Source organism: Mya arenaria, chromosome 3, assembly GCF_026914265.1.
Source record: "Mya arenaria isolate MELC-2E11 chromosome 3, ASM2691426v1".
NCBI classification, from domain to species: Eukaryota; Metazoa; Mollusca; class Bivalvia; order Myida; family Myidae; genus Mya; species Mya arenaria.
In genome coordinates this window covers 69,450,010-69,465,068 of record NC_069124.1, presented here as the reverse complement: position 1 = coordinate 69,465,068, position 15,059 = coordinate 69,450,010, and the positions used below count along the sequence as shown (strand labels likewise).

The window sequence follows — 15,059 nt, the reverse complement described above, 5'->3', positions numbered from 1 at the left end:
CTCAGGGCCCGTCCTAAGTAGGCACATCAGCCGAGCAAACTACAAGCCAAAGAACGCCAGTGCGCTCAGTAAATAGTTCTCATCATTGTTTTGAATACACAGCTGATTTAAAGTGGCTGTTACATAGTTTTTTTCTAAAATGTCTGGGCGAATAGTGAGAGAAGTGGGTCATGTATAATTTATTGACAATTGGTACTGAAATCAAATTTTTATATTGATAAATCATTTCGCCAATATTGACTACTACATGGAAATAGTTCCACTACATTACTACAAAAATGCATTCGGAACTCCTCGGCCATTTTACTCTATCGATAAAAATAAATCCGTAAATGTTTCGAACTGAATACTGAAGTACACATTGTTGCTAAACATAATTAATTCAATACTTTGAACTATCGAAATATTTTAAAATATATATCATACTGTAGACTCTTTAAGTAGAATCATCAAAATATGATGTGTTAATGGCATGACCCAAAATGACCCGGTTTATCCAAGATGGCGGATGAATCAACACATGTCCGTGGAATTTCCTATGTCAAATCGGATTTAAGGCATCACACTCGAGTTTTACAATGGATTGTTAGTGCTAAAAAGGAGAATTAAAAATGATTAATTGAATAACATCATCACCTTGTGGTCAAATTGGCTGAATTTAACGCAATACAATTAATGACTGATATACATCTGGTGAAAGGTCACCCACGACTAAAAATAAGTTGCAGTAAAACACGGAAACACAAACTTAGTGAAAATCCAAAAAACAATGACGTCGTTTTGCTTCGTGCCAATAATTGTTGCAAATATTGATGTGAAAAATAATGATAATATAAATAACTCGAAACAACTTGCATCTGCGTCACAGTTGTCATCTTTCAGACTTTCTGCATAAAACATGTACATTACAGTACAGTAGGTACTTCAGATTTTCTTTAAAATTGTGATATTAATGCACCAGTCAATTGTAACCACGGCCAACCCAGGTCCGGGGATATACGGGGAATAGCCGGTGAAAGTGGTCGTGTTTATGCTTGTCAGGTGGCCCCACATTGCCTAGTCCAACTACACATTGCCGGGTGAATGCGGTGGTTTGGTCTGTTTTAAATACAGCGGGTAATTGGCCTTGCCTAGAGTCCCCGGGGTGCAGACCCTTGGTGGGGATTTTACCAACTGTCCGTCTCCGCATGGCATGGAATCTAGCCGGTGTTGGCTGTACTGAAAGTCCAAGTCCCCGCTATTCCCAAGATCTGGGGGTGGGGGGTGGGCGTGGTTACAATTGACTGACCAGTGCATAATTTGGTTCCCTTTATGCCATGTTGATCTGATTCCTACCATAGTAAAATATTTTCTTCAACTGTAACAACACTTCAATATTAAACATTGCATTGCAAAATAGGAACACGAAAGTTTCACATAATTTATCTTGAGCCAATATCATTGTTTAATCACACAAGTGTGTATAATTACACAAGTGTTTCATTAAACACTTAAATTCCGATCAGCTTTTGCCAACATAGCATTGCCATTTTGGACCTATCTAGCTGATGCGCGTCATCTTGAAGCTCAATATACATCAAGTCGAAAATTATAGATGTGTTCACTATGTGACGTGCCATATCAAAAATGGTAAAAAATCATTCAATGTACAATTATTTGAACTAAATAAACTTAGTGCTTGAAATGTCATTCTTAGCTAGGAGAAAAAGTTGGATGTGGACATGAAGACTCGCCAAAACAAAACTTGTCCAAGACTCTGAAGTTGCTGTTTATTTGGACTAGTCAAGTATTAAACTTTTCAACAAGATAAAGTTACTATAAATGATCCTGGCATCTGTATTATCTGGATGGTGCTAAGCCCCTGGTGAGCCTTAAATGCCTTGATTTGAAATCTGCCACTTATTATTCTCTATCATTGTCTACACATTTTTTAGGTAAGTGTAAAATACAGTATCTTCTTGTATGTTAAAATTAACAATGGTAAAAGATAATGCATAACTTAATTGTGCATGCTGGGGATATCGATATTGTATACATGCATATAGCTTTACGGATATTTACAGTGTTTAAATAGCTCAAAAGGGTCTTACTCAATGAAAAAAATCAAAATACTAGAATGTAGACAGGATTTTGACATTTTTTGGCAATTAATTAAATTCAAGGGTGTAGCCAGGCTGTACTAAATGTGAGAGGCTATGGGATGGGGAATCCCTGTAACCGTAGGAGGTTGGGGGGGGGGGGGGGGGGGCTGCTCCCCACGGATTTTTTAAGTGATTTTTAAGGCTGTGTTAGCTATCTAGCTCAGAGAAACAATGCTTTCTATAGCTGATCTACCCTTTAAGGTTTTATTCTGATGTCAAAACATAACCCTCGACTTTGATGCCATGTTTGACCATTTTTTTTCATTTTTCAAATTGATGTTACGCATGTGCGTAAGTGTGTAACGCTGGCTACGCCCCTGAAATTGTTCTGTTGCAATTTTGGGCAAATCATTCTCATTGGTATGCCTATCAAGCATCAAACATGTATGTCTAAAAAATATCAATAAAAACAAGCCATATCACTGAAATGTTCAAGGCCAACAGATCCCTTCAGAGAAAATCATGCATAACCCTTTTATCTACATATATTCTCCCTCCAAACAGAGACCTGGTATGTTAATTTGCATATTTAATCCAGGACATCCACATACTATGAATGCACTTCCCCCTTTGGCAGAATGTTACATTACCCTTATTCGTTATTTCAATTTATTTCTGAAGACAGCATGAACTTTTATAGAATAGGAGTGTCAGTAATTTAGTCTGACAGTCTTTGATTTTTTTCAATCAGAAGGAAATTTTGCAATTTTAACATGGCCATGTTTTTTGACATGCTTGCACAATTGCTTGAATTGTGATCAAAATTTTGCTTGATTAATTTTGTGCTAATGCGTATATCATGGACTTGACATATTTCTTAGTTACCACATGGCTTGTTCCAAAGGGTAAAGCATTTGGAAATGTCAGTTCAAACCTGATAAATATGAAATTCTTTTCCTTATTTCAATTTTGATATTTTCAAAACACCCTCTTTTTTAAAAACTTGTTTTAATAGATGTTTATGGATAACAAGACTCCTAATTTGAACATCAACTTGTTTAGACTAAGAAATAATGAGCCCTTAAAGCTGCACTCCCACAGATTGACTATTTTAACAGCTTCTTTTATTTTTTGTTTTGGAAAGAGCAAATTATTGCGTAAATATATATGTGCAAACCAATAATAAGATATCTGATAAAATATCAGATCTTAGATTTTCATATTTATGTTCAAAAATTGATGCTTAATGGCTTAAACTGATACTAACGGTTAAAGAAAAAATGCATAAAACATCAATTTTTGAACTTAAGTATAAGAATCTATGATCTGATTTTTTGTCAGCAGTCTTATATTACTGGTTTCCATGGATTTTCGCAAAAAAATGGCTCGTTCGGAATCAAAAAATAAAGAAGTTGTCAATACTTTCAATCTGTGTGAGTGCAGCTTTAACAACAAAAATAGAACAAACCTACAATTAAGCAAATGAAATTTCAGATAGGTATAAATGAAGTGCTATCCTTAATCATTAACAATTTCATTCTTCAAGTTGGGTTTTACCTCAGCCTACTGTCACTCACCTGATGCACAATCCCTGCATAAGATTTTACGTCGACAATGAATTAGACAATGAGGTTGCTTTCTAAGTCAATTAAATGACCTAAAGTAACTAGCTTAATGATTAAGAAGGGCTCATTATCATCAATCACTCCACCCATTCTGAATAATGTTTATTCATAAAGATTTTTTTTTCGTGTTTTTTATTTACTTGTATACTTTATATCCAGTTAAATACAGCCATCACACATTTTTTCTCTCCTAAATACACATGGGGATATCAATATAACATTGGTCTATTTCTATTGGTCAAAAAAATGTCACGACTCCCAATATTTATGAAACACCGCTGTTAGTCAAGGACAGGTCACGCGGTGACACCACATTTTTCCATTTTCCAAATTTAAATTACAACAAAATGGCGTCTTTATTCGGATTTGATGAATATTTCAATGAATAAATAAAACATTTAAACAGGAGAACAGGTTGTCAACGTTATACTTACATTACGGGGTTAGTAGGTGACATAGTATTGGAAATATGGGGGGCAAGAATCCATATTTAGGTTCGAGCTTCACTCCAACGCAATATGGTTTCCTTTACATTGAATATCCCATATCGCGGGTTACCTACTGACCATGGAACTTATAGTATCCTTCCACATGTTTTTAAACAAATTCGTAGACAAGAATGTTTTTTTCAAATGACAATTTGTCATTTTGTATTCATTGTGATGAAAAAAATGTAAAATTAAATTTCCAACCAATTCTTAAGAGGAAAATGTTATCTCCTGATAAAAACTTTCAATCACGTTGGGTACTGAATGGGGTACTATATATTGGTTTAAATAGGAAATGACGTCATGAACACATAGTAATCTATGACTTCATCTTACCGGTGACCATTATGATGTCACAATTAAAAAGAGTTTAGTTTTTTGTTGTTATTCCTTTCTGCTGTACTTGATATCACCTTTATATGTATTCTTCTTACAAACAGTGTGAGAATGATCGCATGATTCTTTGGTTTGAAATTTTTCCTAATACAAATTTTTGCAATGCATGCTTGTAGTCCAGAGAATAGCATCGCTTTAATGGTACATGTATCCTGTTTTTAGCTCGACTATTTGAAGTATATGGAGAGCTATACTACTCACCCAAGCGTCGGCGTCACACCTTGGTTAAGGTTTTGCATGCAAGTACCTTTAAGTCATTATCTCAGCAAATACATCATGTATTGCATTGAAACTTTAGATATGTATTCCCAACTATCTAACCTACTAAATTAATGAAGTTAGGTAACACTTATTTGAATTTAATGCAAAAATGGGCCTTTATTATTTGACTTTGAAATTCTGGTTAAGGTTTTGCATGTAAGCACACATAGGTTGATATCTCAGCAACTACTTGATGTATTGCATTAAGATTTTATTCAATAGTACTCAACCATCCAACCTTCCTAATTAACCAAGTAAGATAACTCTAGTTTGCATTTAATGCAAATAATGACCCTTTATTATTCGACTTAAAAATTCTGGTTAAGGTTTTGCTTTATTATTTGACATATAAATTCAAATACATCATGTATTGCATTGAAACTTTATACACAGGCTCCCAACTATTCAACCTTCTTAAATAATCAGGAAAGATAACTCTATCTTTTATATTTTATCATTTTTGCCCCTTTATTATGCAACTTAGAAATACTGTTTAAGTTTCAAGTATTGGACTTAAAATTTTCCATGTAACCACATTCATGTTAATATCTCAACAAATACATAATGTATTGCATTGAAATCTAATCTAATTTTACAGTGATCCATGTTTCACCAAAACTTTTTAATCCTTACACTGAACAGCGGCGTAATAGTCGAGTGCGCAGTCTCTGTGACAGCTCTTGTTTACTAGAGAAGTAAAACAGGTAAGTTGTTTTTGTTGTCTTTACTTAAAGAATATTTTGATAAAAAGATACTAAAACTCGTCATCATATAATAGACTGTATTATACAACTCGTCAAGGAAATATGTTAGTAAGATCGACAAAGGCTAAGTTATTTACACATTTCCTGAAGTTGTTGAATATGTTTTTTAAAGCTTCATCAATGAAAACTTGACATCAGTACTGTTTTGAAAACAAACATATATTTATATATGTCGTTCTCGGATGACCCTGACTGGGACCTTTTTTACCTAATTATTTTTTAGAGCTATAGCATTTTAGACAGTTTTGAAAACAATATTTAATGTTGTCTTTTGATGACCTAGATTGTGGCCTTTTGACACACATTAAAATTTGAAGCTTCAGCCATGAAATTAAGACCATTAATTCGAACTCAAAAATCAAAATTGTGCTTTGATAACGTTGTCCTTTCGACATACTTTCCTATTTTTAAGCTACTTCAATGAAAGTTTTTTAGTACAGTTTTCAAAACAAAAAGCAATGTTGTGCTTTGATGACATAGAATATGATTTTTGACATACATTCTATTTTTGAAGCAACAGCAAATTTTTTTAGACCATGTGTATAACTTTTAAAACAAATATCAATTTTGTACTTGGATAACCTTGATAATTACCGTTTGACCATCTTTTCTATTCTAAGGTACTGCAACGAAAGTTCAGTAAGTTTTGCAAAACAATTATCAATGTTGTCCTCAGATCTTCTTTACTGTGACCTTTTGACCCTCTCATAAAATGTACTGCTTTAAGAATAATTATGAATGTTGTGTTTGGCTAACCATGATTGTGACATTTTCACTTACTTTTTTATTTTTGTGGCCTCTGCAATAAAATGTTGCTATGTTTGGAAAACAATTCATCATTGTTGTTCTCGGGTTACTTTAAAGGGACTGTACACCAGATTGGCACCAATTTTTTTTCCTGTAACGCAACTCAGGACAATTATTTAATAGAATGTGTTAAGCTTTGAATCATAATTATAGAGAAAAGACCAAAATGTAAAAAAATAGCAGTCCAATGTTGTATCCGCTGTGCTACAAAGGCTTACTCCAAACGGGTGGTATTTTTAAGCTATATACCTTCGTAGACATACCCAGTAATATTTTTAATGGAAAAATACAAAATCACTGCTTAGCTAAAATAAATTGTAAACTATGTGGTACTTCAGTTAGTAAGATTCAATGCATTGTACACATTAATACCACATTTATGTCAGTTTTCGACAATTGTTTTTCTTGCAGATTGATCATCTTGTGCACAGTTGCTTCAGCTAAGGCCTACGTTTTTAATTTTGAGTACAACATTGAACTTTGGACCATGTATACTGTTTTAAAAAACATCTGTTAATGTTATGCTTCAGTTATCTTGATTGTGTCCTTTTGGCGTATTTGTTATGCAACTGGAATGAAATTTTGACTATGAAGTAGTTCTGCAAACAAACAATAACGATGATATTGCCAGGTGACCTCTTCATCAACTTTTCAAAGCTACAGCATTAAGATGAATAATTATGTTTGGAAAATAAATATCAAGCTTAGATATTTGGTTTGAAGCATTGTCTAATTGTCCTCACCTAAGAGTGTTCAAATTATGCTTCTATATTCAAGAATAGGTTCCGATGATTTTCTGTGTTTATAAGAGAAAGGACTTAGTTCTATACTTGCAGCAGACCGAACAATGTCACCGTCCATCAGCACTTTCATTAATACAATCATTTGACTTTGCATTGTGCGAAATTGAAAATATAGAAATGATCATTGTTAAGATAGTGTGCAAATATATTACTATGATAATCATATGTTAGAGTGGAGTTTTTGTCGATGAATCGGTTAATCAATCGCGCATAATGACTGTTTGTGAGAGGATGTTTGTGAGCATTCATTGGCTACTGGATGAAACAAGCACACGCACTTGAAATTCAACTAGCGAAAGGATACTATCACTTCCTTCATTTTTTGTTTAGTACACTTCTTCGCTGCGCTTTTTAAAACGTTGAACCGTATAAAAAACGGAAGCATATTAAAGGATATCATATTTTCAGTTCTATTTACTAAACGTCTTCATAACTAATGAAAAACAGGCTTTGATCGCATTGTCCACAGTCTTTCCATGAACTCCGGATGTTCATACAATGCCACTTGAACAATGCCGATGCGTCCTGTTAAGTCATCAAGTAGTGTGTATTGACAATGTATTATAGTCCACACCCTGACTAAGAACCGATGACCATGGTGTACATCTCTTATCCATAATAGAGTAGGCGTTTGTTTACAAACCCGGAAATTGTCAATTGAAATGAGTTTTCTTTGGTATTCTTTGTGGTGTTTTGTGGATTTCACGCGGCTTCCTTAGATGATATAAGATCTTAATTTACAAGAGCATACTAGTAGTTTGATTGCATATGGTGAGACCGAACAACGGGACCTTAGACTTACTTTAAAAATATATTATGTTAGCGAAACTCGACAAATCACGACTGGTTGTTTTAGTACTTACTGGTATACATTTTTATCGGTGTCAATGTGCCGCCTACTTGTGAGTCCGGACTACTTACTGGCCCTTGACACAAGTGGATGAAATTACCGGTATAAGAAGAATAACGATATTGGTTATGATTGTTAACATGTCGTGCATACTCTAACATGGATATCACATTCTTGTTAAAAGGTGCGTTTTTATCTACTTATAATCGTTTGAATGAATGCAATTTAATGATGGTTCTTGTAATTGTATGTAAGTATATTTAATATATTTTTGTCAACACTTAATGGAAAACTTCCTCTTCGTGTCATCGTACCGGAATTGAAGTCTAATATCATCCGTGATTGTTTTTTCTATATGTAACAGTGCTATTGACCCTATTGTTTACGCCGGATACCGCTGTCGCTATATCACTTCCGGGGATCCTGTCGCCCGACGCCTGCCTTCCATCGGGCGATGACGGACCGCTGGCAGCCGTTTGTTACTGCCGGAAGCAGCATAACGTCACTGACCTTGCCAGTCTATGCTTGTTAGTACATGCCTCCTTCGGGAAACTTATGTTTTTCTAGCATTTTGGTTATGCCAACCCTTTAAGATATTTCTGTAATACAGTATGACTTGAATTGCATGTTTAAAGTATAAAACTTACAGTTAGTATTTCGATTTGTAGGCATGTAGACGCGTTAAGCGACTGTGTTGCGGACTACATTGTGGTCAATTACACCGGACGTTCCTATCTAAGCCTCGTCTTTGACCAGGCCGGCTTCAAGAAGACAACAAAATGGTTCTGCACCCACTTAAGAGGTTTGCTTCCTTCAAAAGTTAGACATAATTTCATCTTGAAATAAGACGCCACTTTAATAGTATATGACTGACGTGCTTTTAACGATATGTTTTGTCTCTCCCGTACGACATGAAATTCTTCCTTCAATTAAGTCTCATATTGCTATTTAAATATAGTATGTAAACTAACTATGCCAGATGACATCTTGCTGTACAAGTATATTATTATACTTTGTTGTTAATTATGCTATGGTATTGAACTTGTCAGATTTGTTCCCATAAACTGTATGTATAAAGCAATCGACATAAACTTAACGTTTAGCGAAAGGAGTTGAGATTTTTATAATGCAAAAACTTCGTGAAAAAACAAGTAGAATAATGTCTCTGTAACTTAACAAATGCTCTCCCTATAATCGGGCGAATCTCACGAAACACTGCAGCTCCTGTTTATTTCCATTGTGTTTTCGACTTTTAACATACACGCACTGTTTGTTGAGCAGACAACCGTGAACTGTGTGACCTTCGGAAGGATGAGTGTGACGCCAAGTTCATCTCGATTCTTCGTAACACTTCTTACCTGAACCAGGAACAAGCATGCATGTAAGAATTGTGGTGTTCATTTCGGCCATCAAAACATCCCGTAGCTCGTCACACATGGACCAGGTACAAGCATGCAAGTAAGAATTATGGTGTTCATTTTGGCCATCAAAACATCCCGTAGCTCGTCACACATGGGCCAGGAACAAGCATGCAAGTAAGAATTATGGTGTTCATATGTACACTTCGGCTCCTGATAAGACATTTTCGTAACTCGAATGATCTAAAACAAAAACATACAGATAAGAACTAGTGTGTACAATTAGACCCATTGCCTTCAAGAACAAAGAGAAATCTTACCTTCATATTTGCTCTTGGTTCAGATGTACGGAGTTGCGGCAGAGGACCATGTTCCGACATCTTACCTTCATATTTGCTCTTGGTTTAGGTCGGAACATGGTCGTCTGCCGCAACTCCGCACACCTAAACCAAGAACAACTATGAAGGTAAGATGTCGGAACATGGTCCTCTGCCGCAACTCTGCACACCTTAACCAAGAGCAAGCAAGCCAGTGAGACTTTTAAGTTATGTATCTCAGTAATGTTGTCAAATCTCTAAAATTATAAGAGATGTATTTAAAACGATTGGTGATCTATGTTTACAAATAGATCTGCCTTTATCACCGTAACATTTGACTTCCTTAAACACAGACACATACGTATGACATATATTTCAGGATTTCTGATTACCTAGGGCAGTGTCACTGGCAGGCGCTGCGGGGATGCCCGGGCCGTCCCCGCCATATGTGGACGCGCCTCGCCCAGGCCTTTTCTCACCGAAACTGCACAAAGTAGTGAGTTTTCTCCTTTTGGCTTTGTCGACATTTAAAACGAACAGTTTTGCTTTGTTTTTCAATAAAAGGTATAGAGAGTGCATATTTTTCAGAAATAATACACTTCATCGTCCATTGTTATGAAAACGGAATAGAAGCCTTCAGAAGGACAATACGAATAAATATGGAACAGCCGTTTTACGCAATTTACGATGGAAAATGTTGTTCTCCTTTATAGTGGTACAGTGCCTGCCCACAGGGACTGCGGGAAGATTGTCAAGGCTTACCTGCCTAAACCGATTGACGTTACCAACTACGAACAGTGCATGTACGATTAACAATACTTTTCATCGATACTTCACAAACGTTAAATTAAATTATCTATTGACAGAGACGTGTTTCCATATGATATGTTTAATCTTATGAGCTTATCAATTTGCTCAGTCTCTATAGATTTTCTAACGTCAGTTGACTTTTAATTAAGGATTAAAATCCGACTTTTTGCATATCATGGCTTGTGAAATTTAAAAGTGTATAATTTAAAAAAGTGGGTAGGAACTTTTATTTTCATTCTTTCATTCGTTAACGTTCTATGTTATAGTGATATGGCGGCGACTACCTGGGAATGTATGGAGCTGGAGCAGGTGCGCTCCCTGCACGCGACCGCCATCTGGGAGATGATGGAGCGCGAGGTGAAAACTTACATGCATTTCCAGCGGGTCGTCTGCAGGCTCACCACACGTGAGTTAGATGGGATCCATCAGTTTCGTTTGTTTTTCGTCTTCTAATTGTAAAATGAAGCTTTGCAAGGGACTAAATCGGTTAACATTCGTATGTCATAATTTACAAATCAATGTTTACAGAAGTTTGTCGTTATCTTAAAAAATGTAATCGTTTATGTCTTAGACAACGAAATATTTGCGTTTTCATTTCTTTTGTTTCCCTAAAATAGACACAAATAAACGTTTGGTGTTTGATTTACAGAGAGAAAGATTTCCTGCGATGAGAGTTTGCGGAAGTGTGGGGACGGGTATTACCAATCGTATTTGAAGCAGACGGACATCCTGAAGCGTGGGGAAAACGTGACCGTGCAGGACGTCTGCAGGTATGTGCGTTAAGTAACGATTACTTTTAATTCCTCGTGAATATGCCATTGGAAAAAATGACCTGAGATTAATGGTTTAAATATTTCAATCTCCACATACACTTAAATATAACCATAATAATTATCACGTTTTATATAAGCAATAGCTTGTTTCCCATCTATTAAAGTTTTTGCTTCGTTGTAATAACATAATAGTTAATAATTAAGAAGATTTTTAAATATTTAAAAGGAATATTTTATCTAAATGTCCTAAATATTGTGCAAGCATTTACATCAGGTGATTCATTTAAATGACCATACGCGAAAATTGCTTTTGAATTCCAACAGAACTTCTTCACGTTTGATTGAAAGTATAATAGTGTTGTTTGTTTCCAGTGTCTACGATACAATGGCGTCTTGTATAGTGCTGGCCACTAACAAGTGTCCGGTCGCCAGGCGCCAGGAACTGGCACGCTTCTGTAGCGTCATGCCGCGCTCTTGCCACTGCCCACTCAACCATGACGGTTCCTATACGGAGCAGCAAGCAGTCACCGAAGCCTCATCCAGTGCTTCCATGCGAACATTGTTCCACGTCGCAATTCTAAGAAAACATATCATAGTTGTATCCGTGTTAAGCGTTTTTATTCCTTATGTTTTTTTGTAATAAGTTATTTTTAAATAGTTGCCTTCATGAAGTCCTCTTTAATGTTTGTTTACTTAGCTAGGACAATCAGAACCATCAGCTATTCAGCGATGTTTAAGCCCGACATGTGTGTAATACTTGTTCTCAACTTACTTATAAACTCCACCAAGCTCAAAATGGAGATCGATACAGTTGAACATTTTGTTGTTCCGGGGTATAAACGATTGGCTCAGTGTGTCTTTGTAATAAAGACAGGGAAGCACACAAAGGACATCGTCTTTCATAAAGGTATTGCCTCAGTATGGCGCTGGAAAAGGAAAACAAAAACAAAAATACCTTGTCTTTTATAGGTGTACAATATTATTTTTATGTAAAATTATTCTCGATGACTTATGAATTATTGTGTATAGTCATGAATAATGCCTCTTCAGTCGTTCTCGGAAGTTTGAGTACAAGCACAACGATGCTTATTGCAGTCCTTAAATGCGTGTTAGTGGTCAACATAACATTTTGTCGAATGAGAAGGCAGTGTTCGTCAGAAGGGGCGCATATTAGCATGCATTTAGATATAAAACATCTTATATAGCCAAAGCTGACAATTATATTTGAATAATTTGCCTTAACATTTAGGCCAGTAAATCAACAGTCAGATGTTATTGACTGTAACCAGGTTAGGCGGTAGATATAAACATTGTTAGCAGGTAGTTTACAGATTATTTTGTAGACTTATATACGATAGATAGTTTGTACTTACACCAAATAAACGGTTATGCGACTGCTTCGAATCAAACCATTACACATTATTCAACCATTACATAGCGTGAGCAACATAAACTTGTTAAACTGGTGTCATGCGAGTGGTCTTGTTGTTTGAGTACTAGTGTACTCGTAGTTGCCCGCGTCTATCTACTCTATGGTGAAACTATCACATCATACAACGGCATCTTATTACGGAGCATCTTATAAACTGCCATTTAACTGCTTTATCTATGTGGAAAGTCTGTACGTGACATCCCTCTGAATATTACTTAATGTCTGTATATTTCTGTGTGGAAAACTCAATTACTCTACTTCATATGAAGAAAAATAATGTTCACTACCGCAATGAATCATATAAAATACACTTGAAAGACATGTCATGTAAAATATGTGAAAGCAGAATTTAATATAATCACTTGACTTAAATAGAAGCTCATGTTTGATTATAAACATTAACCCTAACATTCTTTAATTTTATTGAATAGATAAAACTTTACACGACAGACCTATTATCGTTACTTGTAAAGTAGTCCACTATCTGCGTCCAATCTCGCCTCTAGCTCTCGATGATCGAAGTTAAAACGGAACAAAATTACAATGGCCCGTATAGATAAATAATTGAATATTACAAAGTTCAGTCAATCATTTAGAATTATACACCAGCCTTATTATTTGGGTGAAGTTGAGTTGAGTCGTTTTGGTCTGCACATGGTGCCAACTCGCATTCCGAGGCTCATTATAAATATACTGTTTTATTGCTCTTTCTATTGAAAAAAAACTTATGAAGAAAACCACGAACAAAATTGGCGCTGATTCTGGGATCTTTTTTGCTTGAAAAGAGCTGAGTGTATGTTGTACTACCAAAATAAAATATTTACATTCGCCTAGTCCTTTGTGTAGATAAAATTCGACGTTAATATTGTAAAGCACGCAATAAATTATTACGCCTAGTGGTTAAGGCATCGCCCTTTTTTGCGTTTATGCTGCATGTACGCAGTAGGGCAAGCGAGCAAGCGACTAAGATGCGCTAGCGCGGTTCATGAAATTTGAATGCGTGTCGTACTGCGTTCATACATGATATATTAAACGGAAGGGAAAATGTGATGAGTCCTTAAATGCATATACTCTTTAAAAAAGGTCCTTCTGTATCCTCAGGATGCTGCTACTTCTGTAACCATGGGGTAAACAAAACATCATTTGTTTGCCCGTTGGTGAAAAGCAATTTCAGCGGAAAATATTTATATCATTTGGTGCACATGTATATGGTATTAAAGAAGAAGAGAACGGTTGAATAAATCACAAATATCCATTGATGTTTATGAATGTTTTGAATTCGGTTATAGGATAAAAAGGGTCAATATGCTCCATCTTCCGAAACAGCTAGCTTAGTTAACAAGTCATATAGTGACATTTACGGTGTCCCGGGTCCCGGGAACTTCCAACAGTTTTTTTTAGAAACCCAAATACATGTAAACTTCAGGCAAAAACATAATAACAATCGAAAAAGTGGTTCTGTTTGCGGATTGTTTAGCTCAAGAGGTCATAAAGGGCACACCGTTGGTTTTGCCAGCCAACTTCCGACTTCCGGTTTAAAATGTTCCGTAGATGAAATTGATATGCATTCATTTGTAATGAATTATTTATATTTGACAGATCTTAAAACAGGTCTGCTTACACTAGATTTTAACCTCGAGCATTCATAATGATGATATTACCAAAACATGCTAAACATTCATATATGCAATTCATTCATCGGAATGTGTTTCCCACTAATTTTGAAATGGGGCCGGGTATTTTCAGATTGGGCAAAATGGATTTGGATTTAAATTAGGAACCCCAACTTTACCTAGATATCAACAAAATGCTGTAAAAATAAACAAAAAGATAAGAGAATTGATAGAGTTTGTTTCTTTAAAGACTGGTGCAGTCTTTAAAGAAACAAACTCTATCAATTCTCTTATCTTTTTGTTTATTTTTACAGCATTTTGCTGCACAAAACGGTTTCCAGTTCATTCATTTCATTTTTAAAAAGACAACAACTGATAATTTAAACATGAAAATTATAATTCAAAAAATATAATTGGGAATTTTATTTTCACATTTTGGAAAAATATTATAAATCTTAGAATTAAGATTGGGGCACATATCGGACCCAAATTGACCAGAAAAAAACGACAACACTGTTCATATGGCTAGGATTCTAAGCTTGTGAGTGCTTTTTAATTGTTTAAGTAGCTGTTTACATATATACTTTTAAAATACTAAACTGAAGTATTTAAGAGACTCTACACCATACGTCATGTGAAATTCTATCACTATCAAAAAGACTCCTGACACCAAGGGACACC

The 15,059-nt window shown here is 35.4% G+C and overlaps 1 protein-coding gene across 2 annotated transcripts; it reads left to right on the top strand.

The window, feature by feature from the left end:
• The first annotated feature begins 7,897 nt into the window (after positions 1–7,897).
• Positions 7,898–12,800, top strand: LOC128226578 (uncharacterized). 2 transcript variants are annotated; one of them, XM_052936525.1, is made up of 9 exons: positions 7,898–8,259; positions 8,440–8,602; positions 8,744–8,877; positions 9,357–9,456; positions 10,130–10,246; positions 10,464–10,553; positions 10,827–10,966; positions 11,210–11,330; positions 11,706–12,800. In XM_052936525.1, the coding sequence occupies exons 1-9, from the start codon at positions 8,235–8,237 to the stop codon at positions 11,971–11,973; spliced, it is 1,158 nt and encodes a 385-aa protein (XP_052792485.1). In that variant the 5' UTR covers positions 7,898–8,234; the 3' UTR covers positions 11,974–12,800. The 2 variants fall into 2 exon arrangements, with proteins under 2 accessions (XP_052792485.1, XP_052792486.1); XM_052936526.1 differs by lacking the exon at positions 7,898–8,259 and adding an exon at positions 8,271–8,325.
• Positions 12,801–15,059: the final 2,259 nt, after the last annotated feature.

What these genes read in the sequence shown, in the direction of transcription:
- LOC128226578 (XM_052936525.1), top strand. Translation starts at nt 8,235, where the DNA reads ATGGATATCACATTCTTGTTAAAAG. An exon ending in CACCGAAACTGCACAAAGTA is followed by an intron (nt 10,247 to 10,463) that starts GTGAGTTTTCTC and finishes TCTCCTTTATAG; the next exon opens with TGGTACAGTGCCTGCCCACA. An exon ending in ACCGTGCAGGACGTCTGCAG is followed by an intron (nt 11,331 to 11,705) that starts GTATGTGCGTTA and finishes GTTTGTTTCCAG; the next exon opens with TGTCTACGATACAATGGCGT.